This window comes from Lontra canadensis, unplaced genomic scaffold (assembly GCF_010015895.1).
Source record: "Lontra canadensis isolate GAN:19392208 unplaced genomic scaffold, GSC_riverotter_1.0 scaffold93, whole genome shotgun sequence".
Classification (NCBI taxonomy): Eukaryota; Metazoa; Chordata; class Mammalia; order Carnivora; family Mustelidae; genus Lontra; species Lontra canadensis.
In genome coordinates, this window is record NW_022631087.1 from 7652421 (window position 1) to 7667857 (window position 15437).

The 15437-nt window shown below is 58.8% G+C and overlaps 2 protein-coding genes across 7 annotated transcripts in view; one reads left to right on the forward strand and one right to left on the reverse strand.

Moving 5' to 3' along the window:
* The first annotated feature begins 435 nt into the window (after positions 1–435).
* On the forward strand, positions 436–9637 carry MAFF (MAF bZIP transcription factor F). Of its 3 annotated transcripts, none has more exons than XM_032836695.1 (3): positions 436–497; positions 8209–8274; positions 8932–9637. In XM_032836695.1, the coding sequence occupies exons 1-3, from the start codon at positions 480–482 to the stop codon at positions 9397–9399; spliced, it is 552 nt and encodes a 183-aa protein (XP_032692586.1). In that variant the 5' UTR covers positions 436–479; the 3' UTR covers positions 9400–9637. The 3 variants fall into 3 exon arrangements, with proteins under 3 accessions (XP_032692586.1, XP_032692587.1, XP_032692588.1); XM_032836696.1 differs by lacking the exon at positions 436–497 and adding an exon at positions 506–721; XM_032836697.1 differs by lacking the exon at positions 436–497 and adding an exon at positions 506–717.
* A 4181-nt stretch (positions 9638–13818) lies between these two features.
* The window catches only part of TMEM184B (transmembrane protein 184B), a 42147-nt gene continuing 40528 nt past the window's right edge, over positions 13819–15437 (reverse strand). For 3 of the 4 annotated variants that reach the window (XM_032836658.1, XM_032836659.1, XM_032836660.1), the window contains one exon: positions 13819–14720. In XM_032836658.1, the coding sequence (XP_032692549.1) occupies positions 14479–14720 (242 nt within the window). In that variant the 3' untranslated portion in view covers positions 13819–14478. The remainder of the gene's footprint in view (positions 14721–15437) is intronic. The other variant, XM_032836661.1, reaches the window with a different exon arrangement.

Below are 15437 nucleotides of genomic sequence, written 5' to 3' on the forward strand. Positions count from 1 at the left end.
CTGGGGGTACGGGGAGTTGAGGTAGGGTTAGTGGTTGGGAACTGGATTTTTGCCATCCTCATCTGGCACCCAGCTAGAGCTGCAGAGGGGCAGTCTAGAATTCAGAGAAGCTCTCCGGAGATCATGGGCATATGGTTGGCATTTAAAACCACGGGACTGGATGAGATCATCATGGCAGAGGGTGTAGGTTGAAAGGAGAAGAGGCACGGGGCTGTTGACTGCAAAATGAGACAAATGACACCTCCGCCCACGCGGCTCTCGCGAGGTATCACGTGAATGCACGCACCCAGTCCATGTTCTTACCCGGGTTGAGAATCCCGACAACGCTGAGGCTGAGCGGGGGGAGGCGGGGAATGGGGCCCCCTGTGGGCGGGGCCATATGGGGGCGGGGCCATATGGGGGCGGGGCCGAGAGCCGGGAGGCCTCTCCGGGGCCGGAGGGACCGCCGGGCGGTGACGTCACCGCATGACTGGGTTTTTATGAATGAAAGGAATCCTGTGAGTGAGTAATTCCGGGAAGCTCGCCTTACAACTCCGCGCCGCCCCCCGCGCCTCCCGCCCCACAACAAAACTCGGCGCGGCGCTCTCGGGAGCCCGGCTCGGAGCGACCCGCGGTCGGGACCGGAGACGAGACGGACCGGGGCGCGGGCCGGGACAGCAAGCCCGGACCGCAGCAGCAGCCCGCGTGCCCGGGGCGCCAGGCGAAGCGGGCCGAGAGGCGGGTGAGGGACGCGGGTCCGAGACGGGGACGGGCGCGCGAAAGCGGAGGCGGCAGGGTCTCCGCGCCCGGGAACGTGCCTGGGGCGGGGCACCGAGGCCCGCTCCGTCGGCGCCCGGGTGTATCCCTCGCCCGGACGGCTGGCGGGGGGGCTGGGTGGCTGGGGGGGCGGGGGGGCGGGGACCAGAGGTCCGGGCGGGGGCCGAGACGGGGTCCAGGCAGGCTTAGTGGGGTGCGGAGACGGGCCCCTTCTGGGGGCGCGCGCGGGGAGGCGGCGGAGCCGGACAGGAAGGGACAGCACAGGCGGGCGAGCGTCAGCGTCCGCCCAGGCGGGGCCGGGGGCGGTGTGTGCACGTACGTGACTCGGTGAGAACAGTCCTTGGACCGCTGCCCGCGGGCCGTGCGTGCGCGGTTTGTTTACGTCCGAAGGCGGGCGTGTGCGTGTGTGTGTTCCCGGGCCAGTGTCCCTCTTATCTTGCCTGGTGCGTGCGTGAGAGAGAGAGGGAGAGGGGAAGAGAGAGTGAGTGTGTGTGAGTGTGTGTGTGTGTGTGTGTGTGTGGTGTTTGTGTCGACCCGCGCGCTCCCAGGGCACTGAAGACCCTGGGCCTGTGGCCAGCGGTGTGTACCTCAGAGAGAGTGTGCCCGCAGGAATAAACGCGGAATGAGGATTCGGTTGAGGGAAGTGGCCCCTTCCATGGTCACAAGGGGGTCCGGGAATTCTCCCTGGGGCTGTCCCCTTCCTACCAGCCTGCAGCCAGGCCCTTGCTGTCCCTGGAGTTTCCCGGGGACAGGGCCATGTGACTGCGGTGTTTGTCCCCCGCCCAGAGCCAGCGCCTGCAGCCACAGGGTGCGGCAAAGTATCAAAGGCCCCACCCGGCTGGGCGGGGGGCTTGGGGGGGGGTGAGATGAGAGAGCCACCTCTGGCCTCAGCACCCACCGATGGGTCCGGCAACAAAGTGGGCTGGTGCCTCTGTCCTTGTCCCCAGGTTGTCCTGCTGCCTGGGGAAGGCAGACCCTGGGGACTCTCCTTCATCCCCAGGGTTGCCCATCTCCTGCCTCTTGGGAGGAAGAAGGGCCAGAAAACCCACCACAAAGGTGGGATGTGGGAAGGAGTCCCTGGCCCCCTCTCTTTCGTGGCTCCTCTGGCTGGTCCTGGTTCTGGAGCTTGTACCTGCTGGGTTGGGGAGGGTGAGACCGGGAGGGTGGGGTGGAGCTGGTTTCTGCCCTCCTGGTGGTTTCAGTTCCCAGATGGGATTAGTCAGACAAACCTACTGATGGTTGGACCTGAGGAGCTAGTTGAAGGCCTGGGCCAGCCCTGGGACCCAGAGTCCTCACCCTGGGCTAGCCCAGGTCATGGTCAGCAGGCAGTGGCACAGGTGGTCTTGGTCCATGAAGGATTCATATGTGAGGGGTGGGGCCATGACCTAGCCTTTTCTCATCAGTCCTGTGGGATGAGATGGGGGTTAGGGATATCTTCCTCCTATTCTGCGCCCCTCCCATCTACAAAGCTTTGAATGTTGGGGTGGGGGTGTTGGTAATTGAACTTGCTGGGGTGAGAAACCAGATGATCTTTTAACCTTGAATCTTTGAGCTCTGGTGAGCTCTGCTTCCACGGCTGGGAATTTGAATGATTCCAACTGCAGCAGGAACTAGTCTATGTGGGGTGGCAGGATGGGTGTAGAATGGGGAGGGACGGACCTGTAGGAGAGAAAGGAGAGTCCACAGCCCCAGTCTGGAGCCAGGGATGTCCAGGAGTATAGGGTTTGAGTAAGGGAGGTGGCGGCCAGGAGCACAGGAACCGCGTAGGCCCATCCTTCAGAGCTGGACAGGAAACATCCCCTAGTAGGGTGGAGATTCAGGGGACAAGGGGAAGTGACTGGTTGGATCACAGATGGAGAGTTTTGACTCCCATTGAATCACCTCTGGGCCTTCCCTAGAGCCTGAGACTGAACATGGGCTCCTGTGGCTCCCTCCTTCCTGACACTTTTAGCCTGAGTTTCAGTGGACCCTGTCATGGGCCAGATGCTGGGAATAAGATGGTGAACACATAAGATCTAGAGCCTGCCCTCTGGGACCTTACGGTCGAGGAAGGGGAGACAAAGTTGAAAGAGCTACCAAACTCCGTGCAAAACCACAGCTGAGATGGGTAGTATGAGGCAGAAGGCTCTGTGATTTGCAAGTATATAACAGGACTCTGACTTAGCCTGGGCAATCAAGGGAGGCTTCCTGGAGGAGGTGACCAGTGAGCTGGATTGTCAGATGGAGGGATGGTCACCTGTGAAGCCCTTAAGGGCTAGGGTTGTGATTCTTCTTTGGGCCTTTGGGACCCAGCAACAAGTCTGGCACAGAATAGGTGCTTCTTGGAGGTTTGCTGATGAAATGAATGAATGAGCCTAGATCCACATCCTGGAAGAACAACATAGCACTTGGAGTAAAAGGGCTGGGAACCCCAGGGAAGCAGGAAGCCTGAGGGAGCTACGGGATTCTTGAAGCAGTCTCTCAAAAGTGAGCAGATCGTTCAGGATCCAGGTGCCATCGTCCTTCACATGCGCACACACACACACATACACACACAGGCACACACACACAGGCACACACAGATACACACAGACACACTCCCTGTGGGAAATGTACAAGAATGGTAGGTTACTGTCCTTTTTTTCATTTGTTGTGAGCGTGAGGATCCTGGGAGAGTGGAGAGGGAATCCGATAGAGACACGGGGGCCCTGCTGTGCGGGCTGGAAAGGAGGCTGGCGTGGCAAGGTTTTGAAATGGGCTGAGCCTGGGCTGGTTTGTAGGTTTGTGTCAGCTGTCATCAGTGAGAGGTGGACAGATGACAGGGCCGGCACTGGAGGCAAGCGAGACCAGAGGCCAGTGAGGAGGCGGCTGTGGTCATAGCTCAGCTGAAAGGGGAAGTGGTCCCCAGCTGTGCAGGTGGAACGGAGGGACGGTCAAGGCTGACAGAGCCAGAGTTTGTGTTCTCATGCCTCTGCCTCCAGGAAGCCTTCCCTGATTGCCTTCCCCTTCCTCCAGGGCCTCCACTCTGTTGGTGGTCTTGGAGTTCCATTCTGGACCAGAATCTGCCACTCAAAACTCCAAAGTAATCAGTGCTGGAAAGTCCTCTAGGCTCAGTGAAGTTTGGGCATGGTGGGAAACTGAGGCCCCGAGAGGGGAATGGCGGATCTGAAGCCACGAGCAGTGAATGTGAGTGGGTGGCAGAGTCCCAGAGCTAGAATGCAAGGCCCCTGCTTCCCTGCGGTGCTGGGTTCTCTCAGCTTTGCTCCCCTTCCAGCAGGGAGGAGGCTGCACCAGTGCTGGCTGCCAAGGCCCAGGAAAACACATTTTTTCCCTCTGTCCTCACAGAGGAAGCAGAATGGCTCAACAGCCAGCAAGGAGCCCATGCCAGTGGGTGGGCCGTCTACAGGATGTCTCTGGAGTGGACCAGGGGCCAGGGAGGGGAGTTGCGGGAGAGCTGGTGGCTGCTGGCTGGGCCAGACCACTGTGAATCCCTGAGAATCAGTTCATTCTCTGTGCCTCCGAAGGAGTGTTGGGAACCTGCAGACCTTGGAGGTTGGCTCTGCTGGCCTCCAAGGGAAGAAGAGAAAAAAAATGGGTGGTGGGGGTAGCGATCCAGTGGCTGGCAATGAAGAAAGGGCCCTGAGCTGGGGGTCAGGACCATTTAATACCTGCTGCGTGACTTTAGGCAAGAGATGCCCCTTCCTCTTGGGCTAAGTGAGGAGGCAGGGCCAGGTGCCCTCCAGGGACCTATCCTGGGTAACCCCAGCCAGCCAGAAGAGGCTGAGTCCACGCAAGGTCCCGGTGCCTGCTACTGGCCTGATCCCCCTCCTGGAAGGACTCAGCCATTCTGATAACCCCCAGCTGCTCTCGGGGCTCCGCAGTTTGTACTGCTTGGCAGATACTGTTCTGATCCCACCGTTGTAGGATCTGATTCCGAATCGGATCTGATTCTGATTCCTACAGTTGTAGGAAGAGTGGAGGCCCAGAGAGGCAGGCCTTGCCCCAGGTCTCACAACCCGGAGAAGACAGGTACAGGACTCAAACCCAGGCTTGCCTCGATCCATTGCTCCTTCCTGGCTTCCCATATCCCAGCCGGGGGACAAGCATCATGAAGGTAGAACCCCTTCTGCTCCCTTCCCTTCTTCCTGGAGTCTGGGTACCCTCCTTGCCATGCAGAAGCAAGGAAGCAGATGGAAAGGAGGAAGAGTTGGAGACAGGGTGGGAGGTTTTTCTCCTGGACAGTGTTCAGCTAGGCTTGGGCTTGGCACTGGGTTCAGAGACTGACAAGCTGGGTCATGGTGTCAGAGACCACCCACCCACATCTCACCAGTGCCTGCTCCCTGCCAGGCCCTGTGCTGGGGGCCCTCAGGACCCAGAACTGCTGGTTGCTGCCGCAGAGGTCCCTGTCTGGTGGGGAGACAAGGGCACAGAACATTACAAGATAAGAGAGAAGTGCCAGGGTGGGTGGTGTTTGAAGAGTCACATGGGTGCAGGAGGGCTTCCTGGAGGAGAAGGCTCCTGTGCCGAAGGCAGAAGAGAGAGCAGGAATCTGCCAGATAAGGTCGGGGGAAAAGTGTCACAGGGCGTGGAGTTGCCCAGAGGCCACAGACTGTGGGAGAGAGGAAGTGAAAGAAATTCTGGGTGTGGGTGCCAAGTGGAGGTGGGCCATGATGGCAAGCAAGCCTGGGATGCCACGCAGGTGGGCCTAGACTCTGTCCCAGGGATAAGGAGCCACTGAAGGTTTTCCTCTGGTGGTGACATGGTCAGAGGCACATGCTGGAAAGATCCTCGTGCTGCTGTGTGGAGGACTGAGTAGAGGCCAGCAGGAGAGCATTCTAGGCCCTTCTAGGTGTGTTGGGGGAGAGGAAGGCAGCCGTTTAAGAGGACTGCAGTGAAGGGCAGGATTGGTGGGTGTGGTGTATGAGGGTCTCCAGGTGGCATCTGTGAAAGGCCAGGGTCCTGACTTGGGGCTCTCTGGGCCTCAGCGACACCATAGGAAGCCTGGGTGGCCCTGAAGACCTTCCCAGGCTGAGGGCTGTGGTGGCGGCCTCTGTGAGGGGGTCTCTTCAGATGCCACATTCCCCCTCCTGTCCCACTCCTTGTTCCCTCTGGGGTGTCACACCCTCCAGCTGTATGGGCCTGGAGGAGCTGGGTGACTCCAGAGAAGCCTTGGGCTTTCTGCACCTCGGCCCGAGTCACACTGAGAATTCTCCATTCCTTGAACCTCTGCAGTGTGCCAGGCTCTGGGCACTGGAGATGTGGCAGGGGATGAGCAGACTCTTGGCTGCTGGGGAGCTGGCCCTCTAATGGGGGGGGGCAGACACTGAACAGATATGTACAGTAGATGAGTAAGAATGCATACAGTGGAAAGTACCACAGAGGAACATGAGGTAGTGAAGGGGGGTGTGGGGGTGGGGGAGAGACTGTGTGTGTGTGTGTGTGTGTGTGTGGCGCGCGCGCGCCAGGGGCTGGGAATTCCAAATTGAACGACAACAGAAGATTTGGGAAGAGACCCAAAGGTGAGGAAGCAAGCTTGGTGGCCATCTGGGAACAGAGAAACCCAGGCCCAGAGAACAGCCCATGCAAAGACCCTGGGGAGGAGCATGAGTGGTGTGTGTGAGGAACCACAAGGAGGAGGGCGTGGCTGGAGCGGAGTGAGGGAAGGGGAACCACACAGCAGGTGAAGTCAGAGGTCTGTGCTGGGGCGGCATCCTGCAGGGGCTTGTGGGCCATTGTGATGACTTGAGCTTGTACTCCCAAGTGAGATGGGAACTGTGGGAGGGTCCTGAGAGAGAAGTAACACGAGTGACCTAACTCTGGGTCACCCCTGGGGAAACCGAGGGACAGAGCGGTTACCTGATGGGCCAGGATCCGAACTAGTGGGAAACCACCATGGAAAGGCCCCACGGGTGTCTGGCACCGAGGTCCATGCACTTTGCATTTCAACAGCGTGTCCCAGAGACATGGGGAACCTACGGGAATGTGTCAGAGGCCGATCTGAAGCTGTGAGGTGGACCCCATAGAAAGCTCAAGAAGCCAGGGCTTGGACCCCATTTGCCTCTGCTGTTCCCTAGCATCCCGGGTATTGCTAATGAGATCGCTAGTACGCCGCATCTCAGGCCACAGGGCATCTTCCTGCCTTGTCCCCTCTGTACCTCACCACCACCCCTCCCCGTCGGGATTATCGGATGAGGACACGGAGGCTCACAGTGAATTGGGGGAGAAGATCAGATCTGCTGGGGACAGAGAGGACTGCTGCTTTCAAGGGGGTTTTGGGAAACAGTCCCCTTCCTGGCCCCGAGCAGTGGCCACTGGCCTCCAGAAGGTCCCCTCCATGTCTCCCCAGAGCCGATGTCTGGCATAGAGTAGATGCTCAAAAAATACTTGTCGAAGGGACATGGAGCTTTCAGGCCTGTGGGGGAGACACTGAGGGCCACTGGGCCCCTCATCAGTTTAGGGTATGGCTGCCCTGATTGCCCAGGGCAGGGCTGCATTAGTGCTGGGTACCAAGCAGGAAAAGCTTTCCTAAGACAGATTTGGGTGAGGAAGGCGTGGGCTGGGGTGGAGGGGAAGAGACTGGTGATGTTCTATTTTGATGGGGTGCAGGTTGGACTCTGGAAAGTCATTGACTATCATATATATATTATATATATGTATATATGTATACATATATATGTATATATGTATATAATCTATATGATAGTCAGTGACTTTCCACAAACACACATGTGTATATATATAGTATTTTATATATTTTTTATGAATTATAAATTATTTTATATTTATTATATATTTTATATATAATTTGAAGTAACTTTACTCCCAGCATGGGGCTCACTCATGACCCTGTGATCGGGAATTGCATATCCTACCAATTGAGCCAGCCAGGTGCTCCAAATACGGTTTGTGTAATTTGCTGTATATAGGCATCTCTGGACGTCATATGGGCAAATGGCTGGAGGTGTCCATTCATTTGATGCATATTTATTGAGCAAATGCTATGTACCAGGCACTGACTTAGGCACATTGATACCATGACAAGACCACAGTCTTCCTGAGTGTGTGCATTTTGGTGGAGGAGAGGTGGGACAGAGACAGATAACCAAGTAACCAAACAAAATTATTGCAGAAGAGGTGACCATGAGGGTTATAAAATGGGGTGATGTGATGATATAGGAGGTATTTAGCTGGGATGGTTAAACCAGTTTGAAGAGGTGACATTTGGCAAAGCTCTCAATGAAGAGTCGCTGTGGGGAGATGAAAAGGAATACAGCCATAAAGAGAGAAGCAAGTGCAAAGGCCCTGAGGCTGGAATGAACCATTCAGCAGCACCAGTGTGGCTGGACCACTGGGGTGGAGAAAGGTGGTATGACGGGAATTACAGAGCAGCCGAGGCCTTGAATGCCAAGGTAGTGAGTCTGGGTTTTATTCAAAGTAGAAAGGAAAGTGACCTTGGTCTCTTCTCTCTCCTAGGTCTCAGCCCAGAGGGCACCTTTTGCAAACATGTCTGTGGATCCCTTATCCAGCAAAGCCCTGAAGGTGAGGAGGCAGCCCCTGTTGTCCCTGTCCTCCCCCTCTCCCTCCTTGTCTAGGCTGACTGTCCCATCCCAACTTCCCCTTCAGTTCCTGGAATCCTCAAGGGTGGCTCAGCAGGGTTCAGGTGTTCATGGGGCCCTAGGAAGGGCCCTGGACTGGAAACCAAGAGGCCTGGGCTCTGGTCGTAGGTTGGGTGCCCCCCTCGCATCCCCCCCCCCCCCCCCCCCCCCCCCCCCCCCCCCCCCCCCCGCAGGTCACTTCCATCTCTGGGCTGGCTTCCCCATCAGCACAGTGCTTACTGGGCTAGAGAGGACTTAAAAGGTGATTTCTGGGCCGGGTTTCTCTGGCTGAGTCCAGGCTGATGCACTGGGTTAGAATTTGGGCCAAGTCCTGGTGTGGTGGTCCCTTTTGTGTTCAAATCCTGGTTAGGCCCAGCTTCCCCTTTCTGGATTCTTCGCCCGCCCTCCCCAACGCTTCGGGGCCTTGGAGCAAACAAGTCCAGCCTCCTCGTTGGGGCCTATGGTGGTGAAGGAGGAACACTGGGGGTGGGTGGGGGAGCCGTCTCCAGCACCTGCTGCGCGCCAGACCAGGGCCAGCATCCACAGGCAGGGCGCGACCCTGGGCCTCAGTTTCCTCATGCGCCCAACATTCTACCCCTAGATCAAGCGTGAGCTGAGCGAGAACACGCCGCATCTGTCTGACGAGGCGCTGATGGGGCTGTCGGTGCGCGAGCTGAACCGGCACCTGCGCGGGCTCTCCGCCGAGGAGGTGACGCGGCTCAAGCAGCGACGTCGCACGCTCAAGAACCGCGGCTATGCGGCCAGCTGCCGCGTGAAGCGCGTGTGCCAGAAGGAGGAGCTGCAGAAGCAGAAGTCGGAGCTGGAGCGCGAGGTGGACAAGCTGGCGCGCGAGAACGCAGCCATGCGCCTGGAGCTCGACGCGCTGCGCGGCAAGTGCGAGGCGCTGCAGGGCTTCGCGCGCTCTGTGGCCGCTCGCGGGCCCGCTGCGCGTGTGGCGCCAGCCAGCGTCATCACCATCGTTAAGTCCGCCCCGGCCCCGGAGCCCGGGCTGGGGCCGGGCCCCGCCTCCGCCCCCACCCCCGGCCCCTCCCCCGCAGCCTGTTCCTAGTGTCCGCCCCGCCCCACCCGGCCACGCCGCACTTCCAAGCCACGCCCCTCCGACCCCTGCTTCCTTCCCAAAGTGCCTAAGCGTGGTCTCGTCCCCAGGTGCCATTTCTCTGCAGCCACCAGCCCCGTGGTGAGCACATGATCCCTCCCGAGCCTGCTGTCTTCCTGTTGTGGCCCCTATAACTGGGTCCTAATAGGTGGCCTTGGGGTGAGACAACTTTGGTGAGAACGGTGGGGTGATATGGTCTCTTTTGGCTGAACAGTCCAGCCGTCTTAGACTGGGACAGTGGGATACAGAACGGATTAGAGAGAAGGGCTGTCTGGGAGAAGAGGGCCACCCCTCATTTTGTAAAGTGTCTGCTCAGATCGTGTCCTAGCCCCTCCAAAGCCTCCCAGGATTCAGGACTAGGTTTGGCTCCCATATGTGTCTCCTGGGACTGGAGGCTAATGTGCCCCGCCTCTGCTCTGGGCCCAGGGGTGCGTGGCCTTTCAAAAGCTGGGAACATCCGACATCACCTAGTGAGGGCCAGTTAAGAGATAGGGAAACAGGCCTCCAGCGGACAGGCCAGTGCTCAAGGCCATCTGTGTTTCGTGGCTGAGCTGGGAAAGCCAAGCTGCCCTGAGGTTCCAGCCAGGGTTGTCAGGGACATTGTGGACACGGACTGGAAAGGATGATGAAAGGGCCTCCCTGGCCTGGGAGCTGCCTCCGTGAGTTAGGGGAAGAGAAGTAGAGGGCCAGAGAAGGTGATAAGGATGGAAGAGATGGAAGGAGCTGGCCAGCCAGAGAGAAAGGGGACCAAGGAGGCAACCATCGACTGTGGCAGGTGGGAAGATAAGACAGATGCTGAGGTCTTGCAGTCCTGAGAAGGTCCTGAGAAGGACCGTTGTGGCTTGAGGGGTTGCCACTGCCATTGATTGCCATTCTCCTGGGGAGCCCAGCCCCAACCCTCCCGCCCTGTATACAGCTGTTTATTTATTGCACGAATCTAAGTTATTCTCCCCAGCCGGAAGCCTAGCACCCACTCCCTGGGAAAAGTGGTGTGTGGCCCTGTGCTGGACTTTATATTTTATATCTGCAAATAAATCACATTTTATCTTATATTTAGGGAAAGCCGGACGACAACCACCCAAAAAATGTTTAAAAAAAAAATTTACCCGGCCCCCAGAATTTATTTATTTTCTGACTTACAGTAAGCGAGTTATCCGCCTTCTGTATTTTGTAGACTTTCTGAATAAAAGTCAAATTCTCTTTTTCCACAGTGACCAAGTGTCAGTCCCTGGGCTATGGTTTCTGGAGGGGGTGGGGGGTGGGATGGGTTCTGAATGAGGGGCTGAAGCTGGAGTTCTGCTTATAACCCCAGGCAGGCCCCCCTGCTGGAGTGGGGGGCTAGCCCCGTGTTGCAAATGAAGAAATTGGGTCATGGGCTCTCACTAGCTCTTGCTGGGGGAGGGGGGCAGAGGGGGACTGTTGCTAAAACTACTGTTCTTCCTTCTGGTTCCCTGGAGCCTCCCAGGGGAAGACAAAGCCAGGGGGGACAATGAAATGTAGGGTTAAATCCCTGGCATCCCTTCACTGAATAAACAGTCCCGCCCAGAGGAAAATTCCCGGATTTAAGAGTAATCTTTCCAGCACTTTCCCACCGAGGCCTGACTTTCTACAGCCAAGCAGAAAATATTTTCCCCACGGTCCGGAAGGCAAAGGGAGGCCGAGACAGAAGTGGCTTCTTCAGGCCCAGCCTGCAGGCCTAAAAGGCAAGCCTGTATCTCCTCTTTCCCTCCAAACTCACTATAATTTCCTCCCCGTCTGCCAGCCCTTTGGGGACACCCTGAAGAGAAGTGGAGGGTACAGCAGTCTGGGGGGCAGGGAAATCAGGGTTTGAATCCGGGTGTGCCTGTTTCTAGCCATGAGACTTGTAATGGTTTCTTTAGCTTCTTATAGCCTCCCTGCACAGAGAAGGTACTCGAAGGGCATAGGTGTGACAAGCACCGGGAAACCCGAGGGGCTGTAAGCTTTAACACGCAGTGGACACAGTCACAACAGCGCACTAGCACACACACACACACACACAGGCTGAGGGAGAAGGCCATGTCTGTGGCAGCTGTGGGCTTTGAAAGTTGGGGAAGGGTCAAACCGCATGGGTTGGCAGCGTCCATTGGCCTTTTTCCCCCCTCTCACGTTGAGGCCCCGTCATCCTGATCCCTGATCCGGGGATGCTGAGCTCAGGCCTGCAAAAGGGCAGCCGGAAGCCTCGGGCGGGACAAGTGGAGTTTCGAGGCTGGCTGGGAAGTTCCCCCCGCCCACGCCGCATTCCTGAGCACTCCTGTCAGCCCACCAACCCCTCCTCCCCGAAAGTGGGTGGCCATGGCCTGGTACCTGGCCTCCTTAACCCTTGGGGCAGGGACTAACCCTTGGGGCAGGAGGGTGGGCTCAGGGAGGCATCAAGATAGGCTGCAAGGAGCAAGGAAGCCTTGCAAATCCCTTCAAGCCCCTGGGAGACGCCTGTGGGAATGCGGCTGCTGGTGTTGGAGGTGCAGGGGGCCCTCTGGCTGGCGGACAGAAGGGGGACGGGGCATCCACCCACTGGGGTGGGGAGGGCGGGTCCCTTGTGGCCACAGCTACCCCTGGCTCCCACCAGCTGGAGGAGGGAGACAGTTCGTCCAGTGCGAGTCCGGAGCCCAGTGTCAGTCTCCGGCCCCGTGAATTCCCCCATTCCCCTGTCACCTACACATGGTGCCCTGGAAGGAAGCTGGTTTCCTAGGAGACCCCTGCCCACAACCACCAAACCCAGCCCCAAACACATACACGGAAGGCAGGGAAGAGGAAGGGCAAAAAAACCTCACCCACAGACAGCAGAGATTTCAATACAATCTATATTATCTCATATATATATTTCTTACTTTATTTGCTCACTTCTGTCACGCATTTAAAATGTCACAGAGACCAAAATAGAGCGGCTTTCTGGTGGAACTCATGGCAGTCATACACGAGATACAAAACTAGGGGACTCTGTCCTCTCATACATCATACAGTTCAGTTTTCAAGTATTTTTTATGTACAAAGAGCTACTCTATTGGGGGAAGGGATTAAAAAAAAAGGTTATGCATCCTAGGAAGGAAGGGTGGAGTGGGTGGGCACCCGTTCCCGGCCCCTCAACTCCCCGGGGGCCACTAGCTCCCTGCCCCAGAGCCCCTCCTCTGTGTCCCCCCACGAACCATGCTAGCCAGCAAGTGCCAGGGCAGCCAAGACAAGGGGGCAGGGAGTCGGCAGCACACTTTGGCCTGGAAGGAGAATCACACAAATCTATGAAAGCAAAGTGGGGAGTGGGGACTGAGGATCTCCCCAGACAGCCTGCTCCCACCTGCCACCTTCCCGGGCAGCTTGGTACCAGCTGGCCAGACCCACCAGATCGGCCCCAAGAGCCAGCCTCCAGCCCGCACCCCCCCGGCCTCTGTGACCCCGGGGCGGGGGGTGGGGAGCCAGCTTGGTCACAAGGGCCAAAGGCAGCCTGGGAAGACGACAGGGGTGTAATCCCCCACTGGACCCTGGGCACATTCATTCCAGGAATGAACGGAAAGGAAGAGAAGTTCTGGTGCCACAGGGTGGGGCCCTCCTCACCCTACGACCTTCCCCAGGCTGTCCAGGCCCAAACCCAAGTGCCCTCTGGGTTCCGAAAGACAGAACACACACTGTGACTGTCAGGAGGCTCCTCCTAAGACAGTGGCCAGTCTAAGCCCAGCCTGCCTGGGGACTCTGGCCACGGAGGCTCCGGGAATTTAGGTGTGGAGGTGAGCGAGGGGAGGGGACTCGCCATCCTGGCCATCCCCTAAGGCCTGTCCAGGGTGCTTGGCCCAGCGCAGCAGGGTCCCCTGAGTGCCAGCAGCTTGAGAGGGAGCCCCCAGGGAGTGTCTGCGGCCAGACAGACTGAGGGCCTGGGACAGGGGAGCTTTCGTATGTGACTAAGGCACAGAAGAGATGGGCCGAGGGGCCAGCCGAGGCGGGACTCCAGGCCGTGTGTGGATACGGCGCCAGGGAAAGGAGTCTGGGGTCACTCCTCCCACTTCTCAGCTCCCGCCGCACGCCCCCTCCTTCCGCCTCCCTCCCGCAGGGCTGCTCCTCCAAAAGCTGGTCTGAAATGTGGAGACTCAGACCCTTCCCCTGAAGCGGGAAGGAGCAGCCCTAGGGCAAGACCGGACCCTGCGGAGGTTCTCACTGCTTAGCCTGAGAAAGGGGCTGGGAGCCTCCAACCCCTTCAGCAGCCAGGAAGCAACAAGGGCTCTGCCCAAAGTGCTCTCCAGAAGAAAGACCCCGAGGGACAGGGCAGTGCGGGCCACTGGCTGCCCTCAGCAGGTCAGGAGGAAGGGGCATGAGGCAGGCAGGGAGGGCAGCCACAGAGAAGACAACCAGGGGCCCAGAGACCCCTGCTACGAGAGGGCCTTGTCCACAGAAGAGGGGCCCAGATGCACCCGAGCTCCCTTCCAACATGGGACACGTGGCTCTTGGTGTCCCTCTGGTCCTTGCAGCATGCCAGGCAAGCCTGGGTCAGGAGGAGGCGCAGGGAGCATCTGGGTCCCCTCCCACCCCTCTGGCCGAGGCTGAGGCTAATCTAGCGTGGACAGGGGACACAAGGGAGGGAGCAGGCAGGAAAGAGCCCAGGTCAGAGTATTGCACGGTGCTGGGGGCGGGGCTGTCAGTCTCAGGGAGAAAAGAGGGACCCACGTGGGGGCTGAGAGGGCCATGGCCGCGGGTGCACCACGGCCACAGCTGGTCCCACCAGGCCGCTGCGGCAGGACAAGCCATAGGGGCACAGGAGTCACCCCCAGCATCCTCCGTCCCTCGCCCGGCAGCAGGGCTGACCACGCGTGAACAGTCCGGAAGGCCCCCGTGGTGAGCCCGGGCTGTCCCCTGGGCCGACAGCTTCCGGCTATTCCTCTGGGAGCAACAGGTGAGTGTTTCTGGTCCAATAAATTAACGGGCAATGCCAAAGCTGTGCCAGCCTGCCTCCCCGCCCGCGCGTGGGACCGGAGGGGGGCACGCCCTGCCCTGGGCCGCGGGGCCAGTCCTCCCCACCAGCAGCCGCACCTAGAACTCATCATCGGAGCTAAGCAACAGAGTCTTCTCGTTGTCGCGGGCGCCACTGAGGCTGTGGGAGCGCGAGAGGCTGTGGGCGCCACCGCGCCACGCGGGCCCGGGCTCCAGGGTGGACTGCTGCGTGTACTGCTGGTAGGCGGGCGAGAAGTTATGGATGGCGTCCTGCACGATGTCGTGTGGGTTCATGGTCTCCTTGAGGCTGCTGGAGATGCTCTTCATGGGGGCACAACGGCCTGCAGGATAGAAGCCCAGAAGCGGGGGTGAGGGGCAGGGAGGCCCCGGTCCTGGGACCGAGCGCCACCCCAAGGCCATGTCACCCGACAGAACAGGGTCCCAGGCATCAGGAGGCACAGGCAAAGAAATGGTTCTCTGGCTGGGGCGCAGAAGGCAGGTGAGCAGCCGTGGGGGGCTGGTAAGCGTGGTTGGTGGGAAGGGACCCAGGGTGGAGAATGGCATGCCCCAGGGAGGATGCAGTGTCGGGGAGGGGTCCACCCAGAGAGCTAGCCCTGCCCCCTACCCCTGGGGGCCCCCCTTTGCTCTGGCAGGACAGGCAGCCAACCACACCCCCCCTGCCTCCGGCACCCACAGTGGGATGCCCTGCAAATCCTCACCGGCTCCCCTCTGAGAGGGCAGAAGCCCTCATGTGCTTTCTCCTAACTCCCCCTCTAAGGAACTCTCCCTCCATGGGTTCAGTAGGGAGAAGTGGCCCCAGACCCAAAACCGAGGTGGGGGACAAGTCCTGGTCTTCCAATTCCAATCTGGCGGGCCTTTTCCACCTTCGTGTTCTCCGCCATGGATTTCCCATTAACACGCACTGTGCCCCCGGAACCCAGCGGGCGTATTCCAGAACACTGAGAGACCAGGACGGAAGCAGGCAAACTCTAAGGTGGGGGGGGGCAGCCCTTGGCAGGCAGGGCCTATGAGCTCTGCTGCCTGGGGGTGCCTTGGGA

Excerpts from the sequence above, each read along its gene's own strand:
- MAFF (XM_032836695.1), top strand. Across the intron at positions 8,275-8,931 it reads TATCCAGCAAAGCCCTGAAG|ATCAAGCGTGAGCTGAGCGA; the intron begins GTGAGGAGGCAG and ends TTCTACCCCTAG.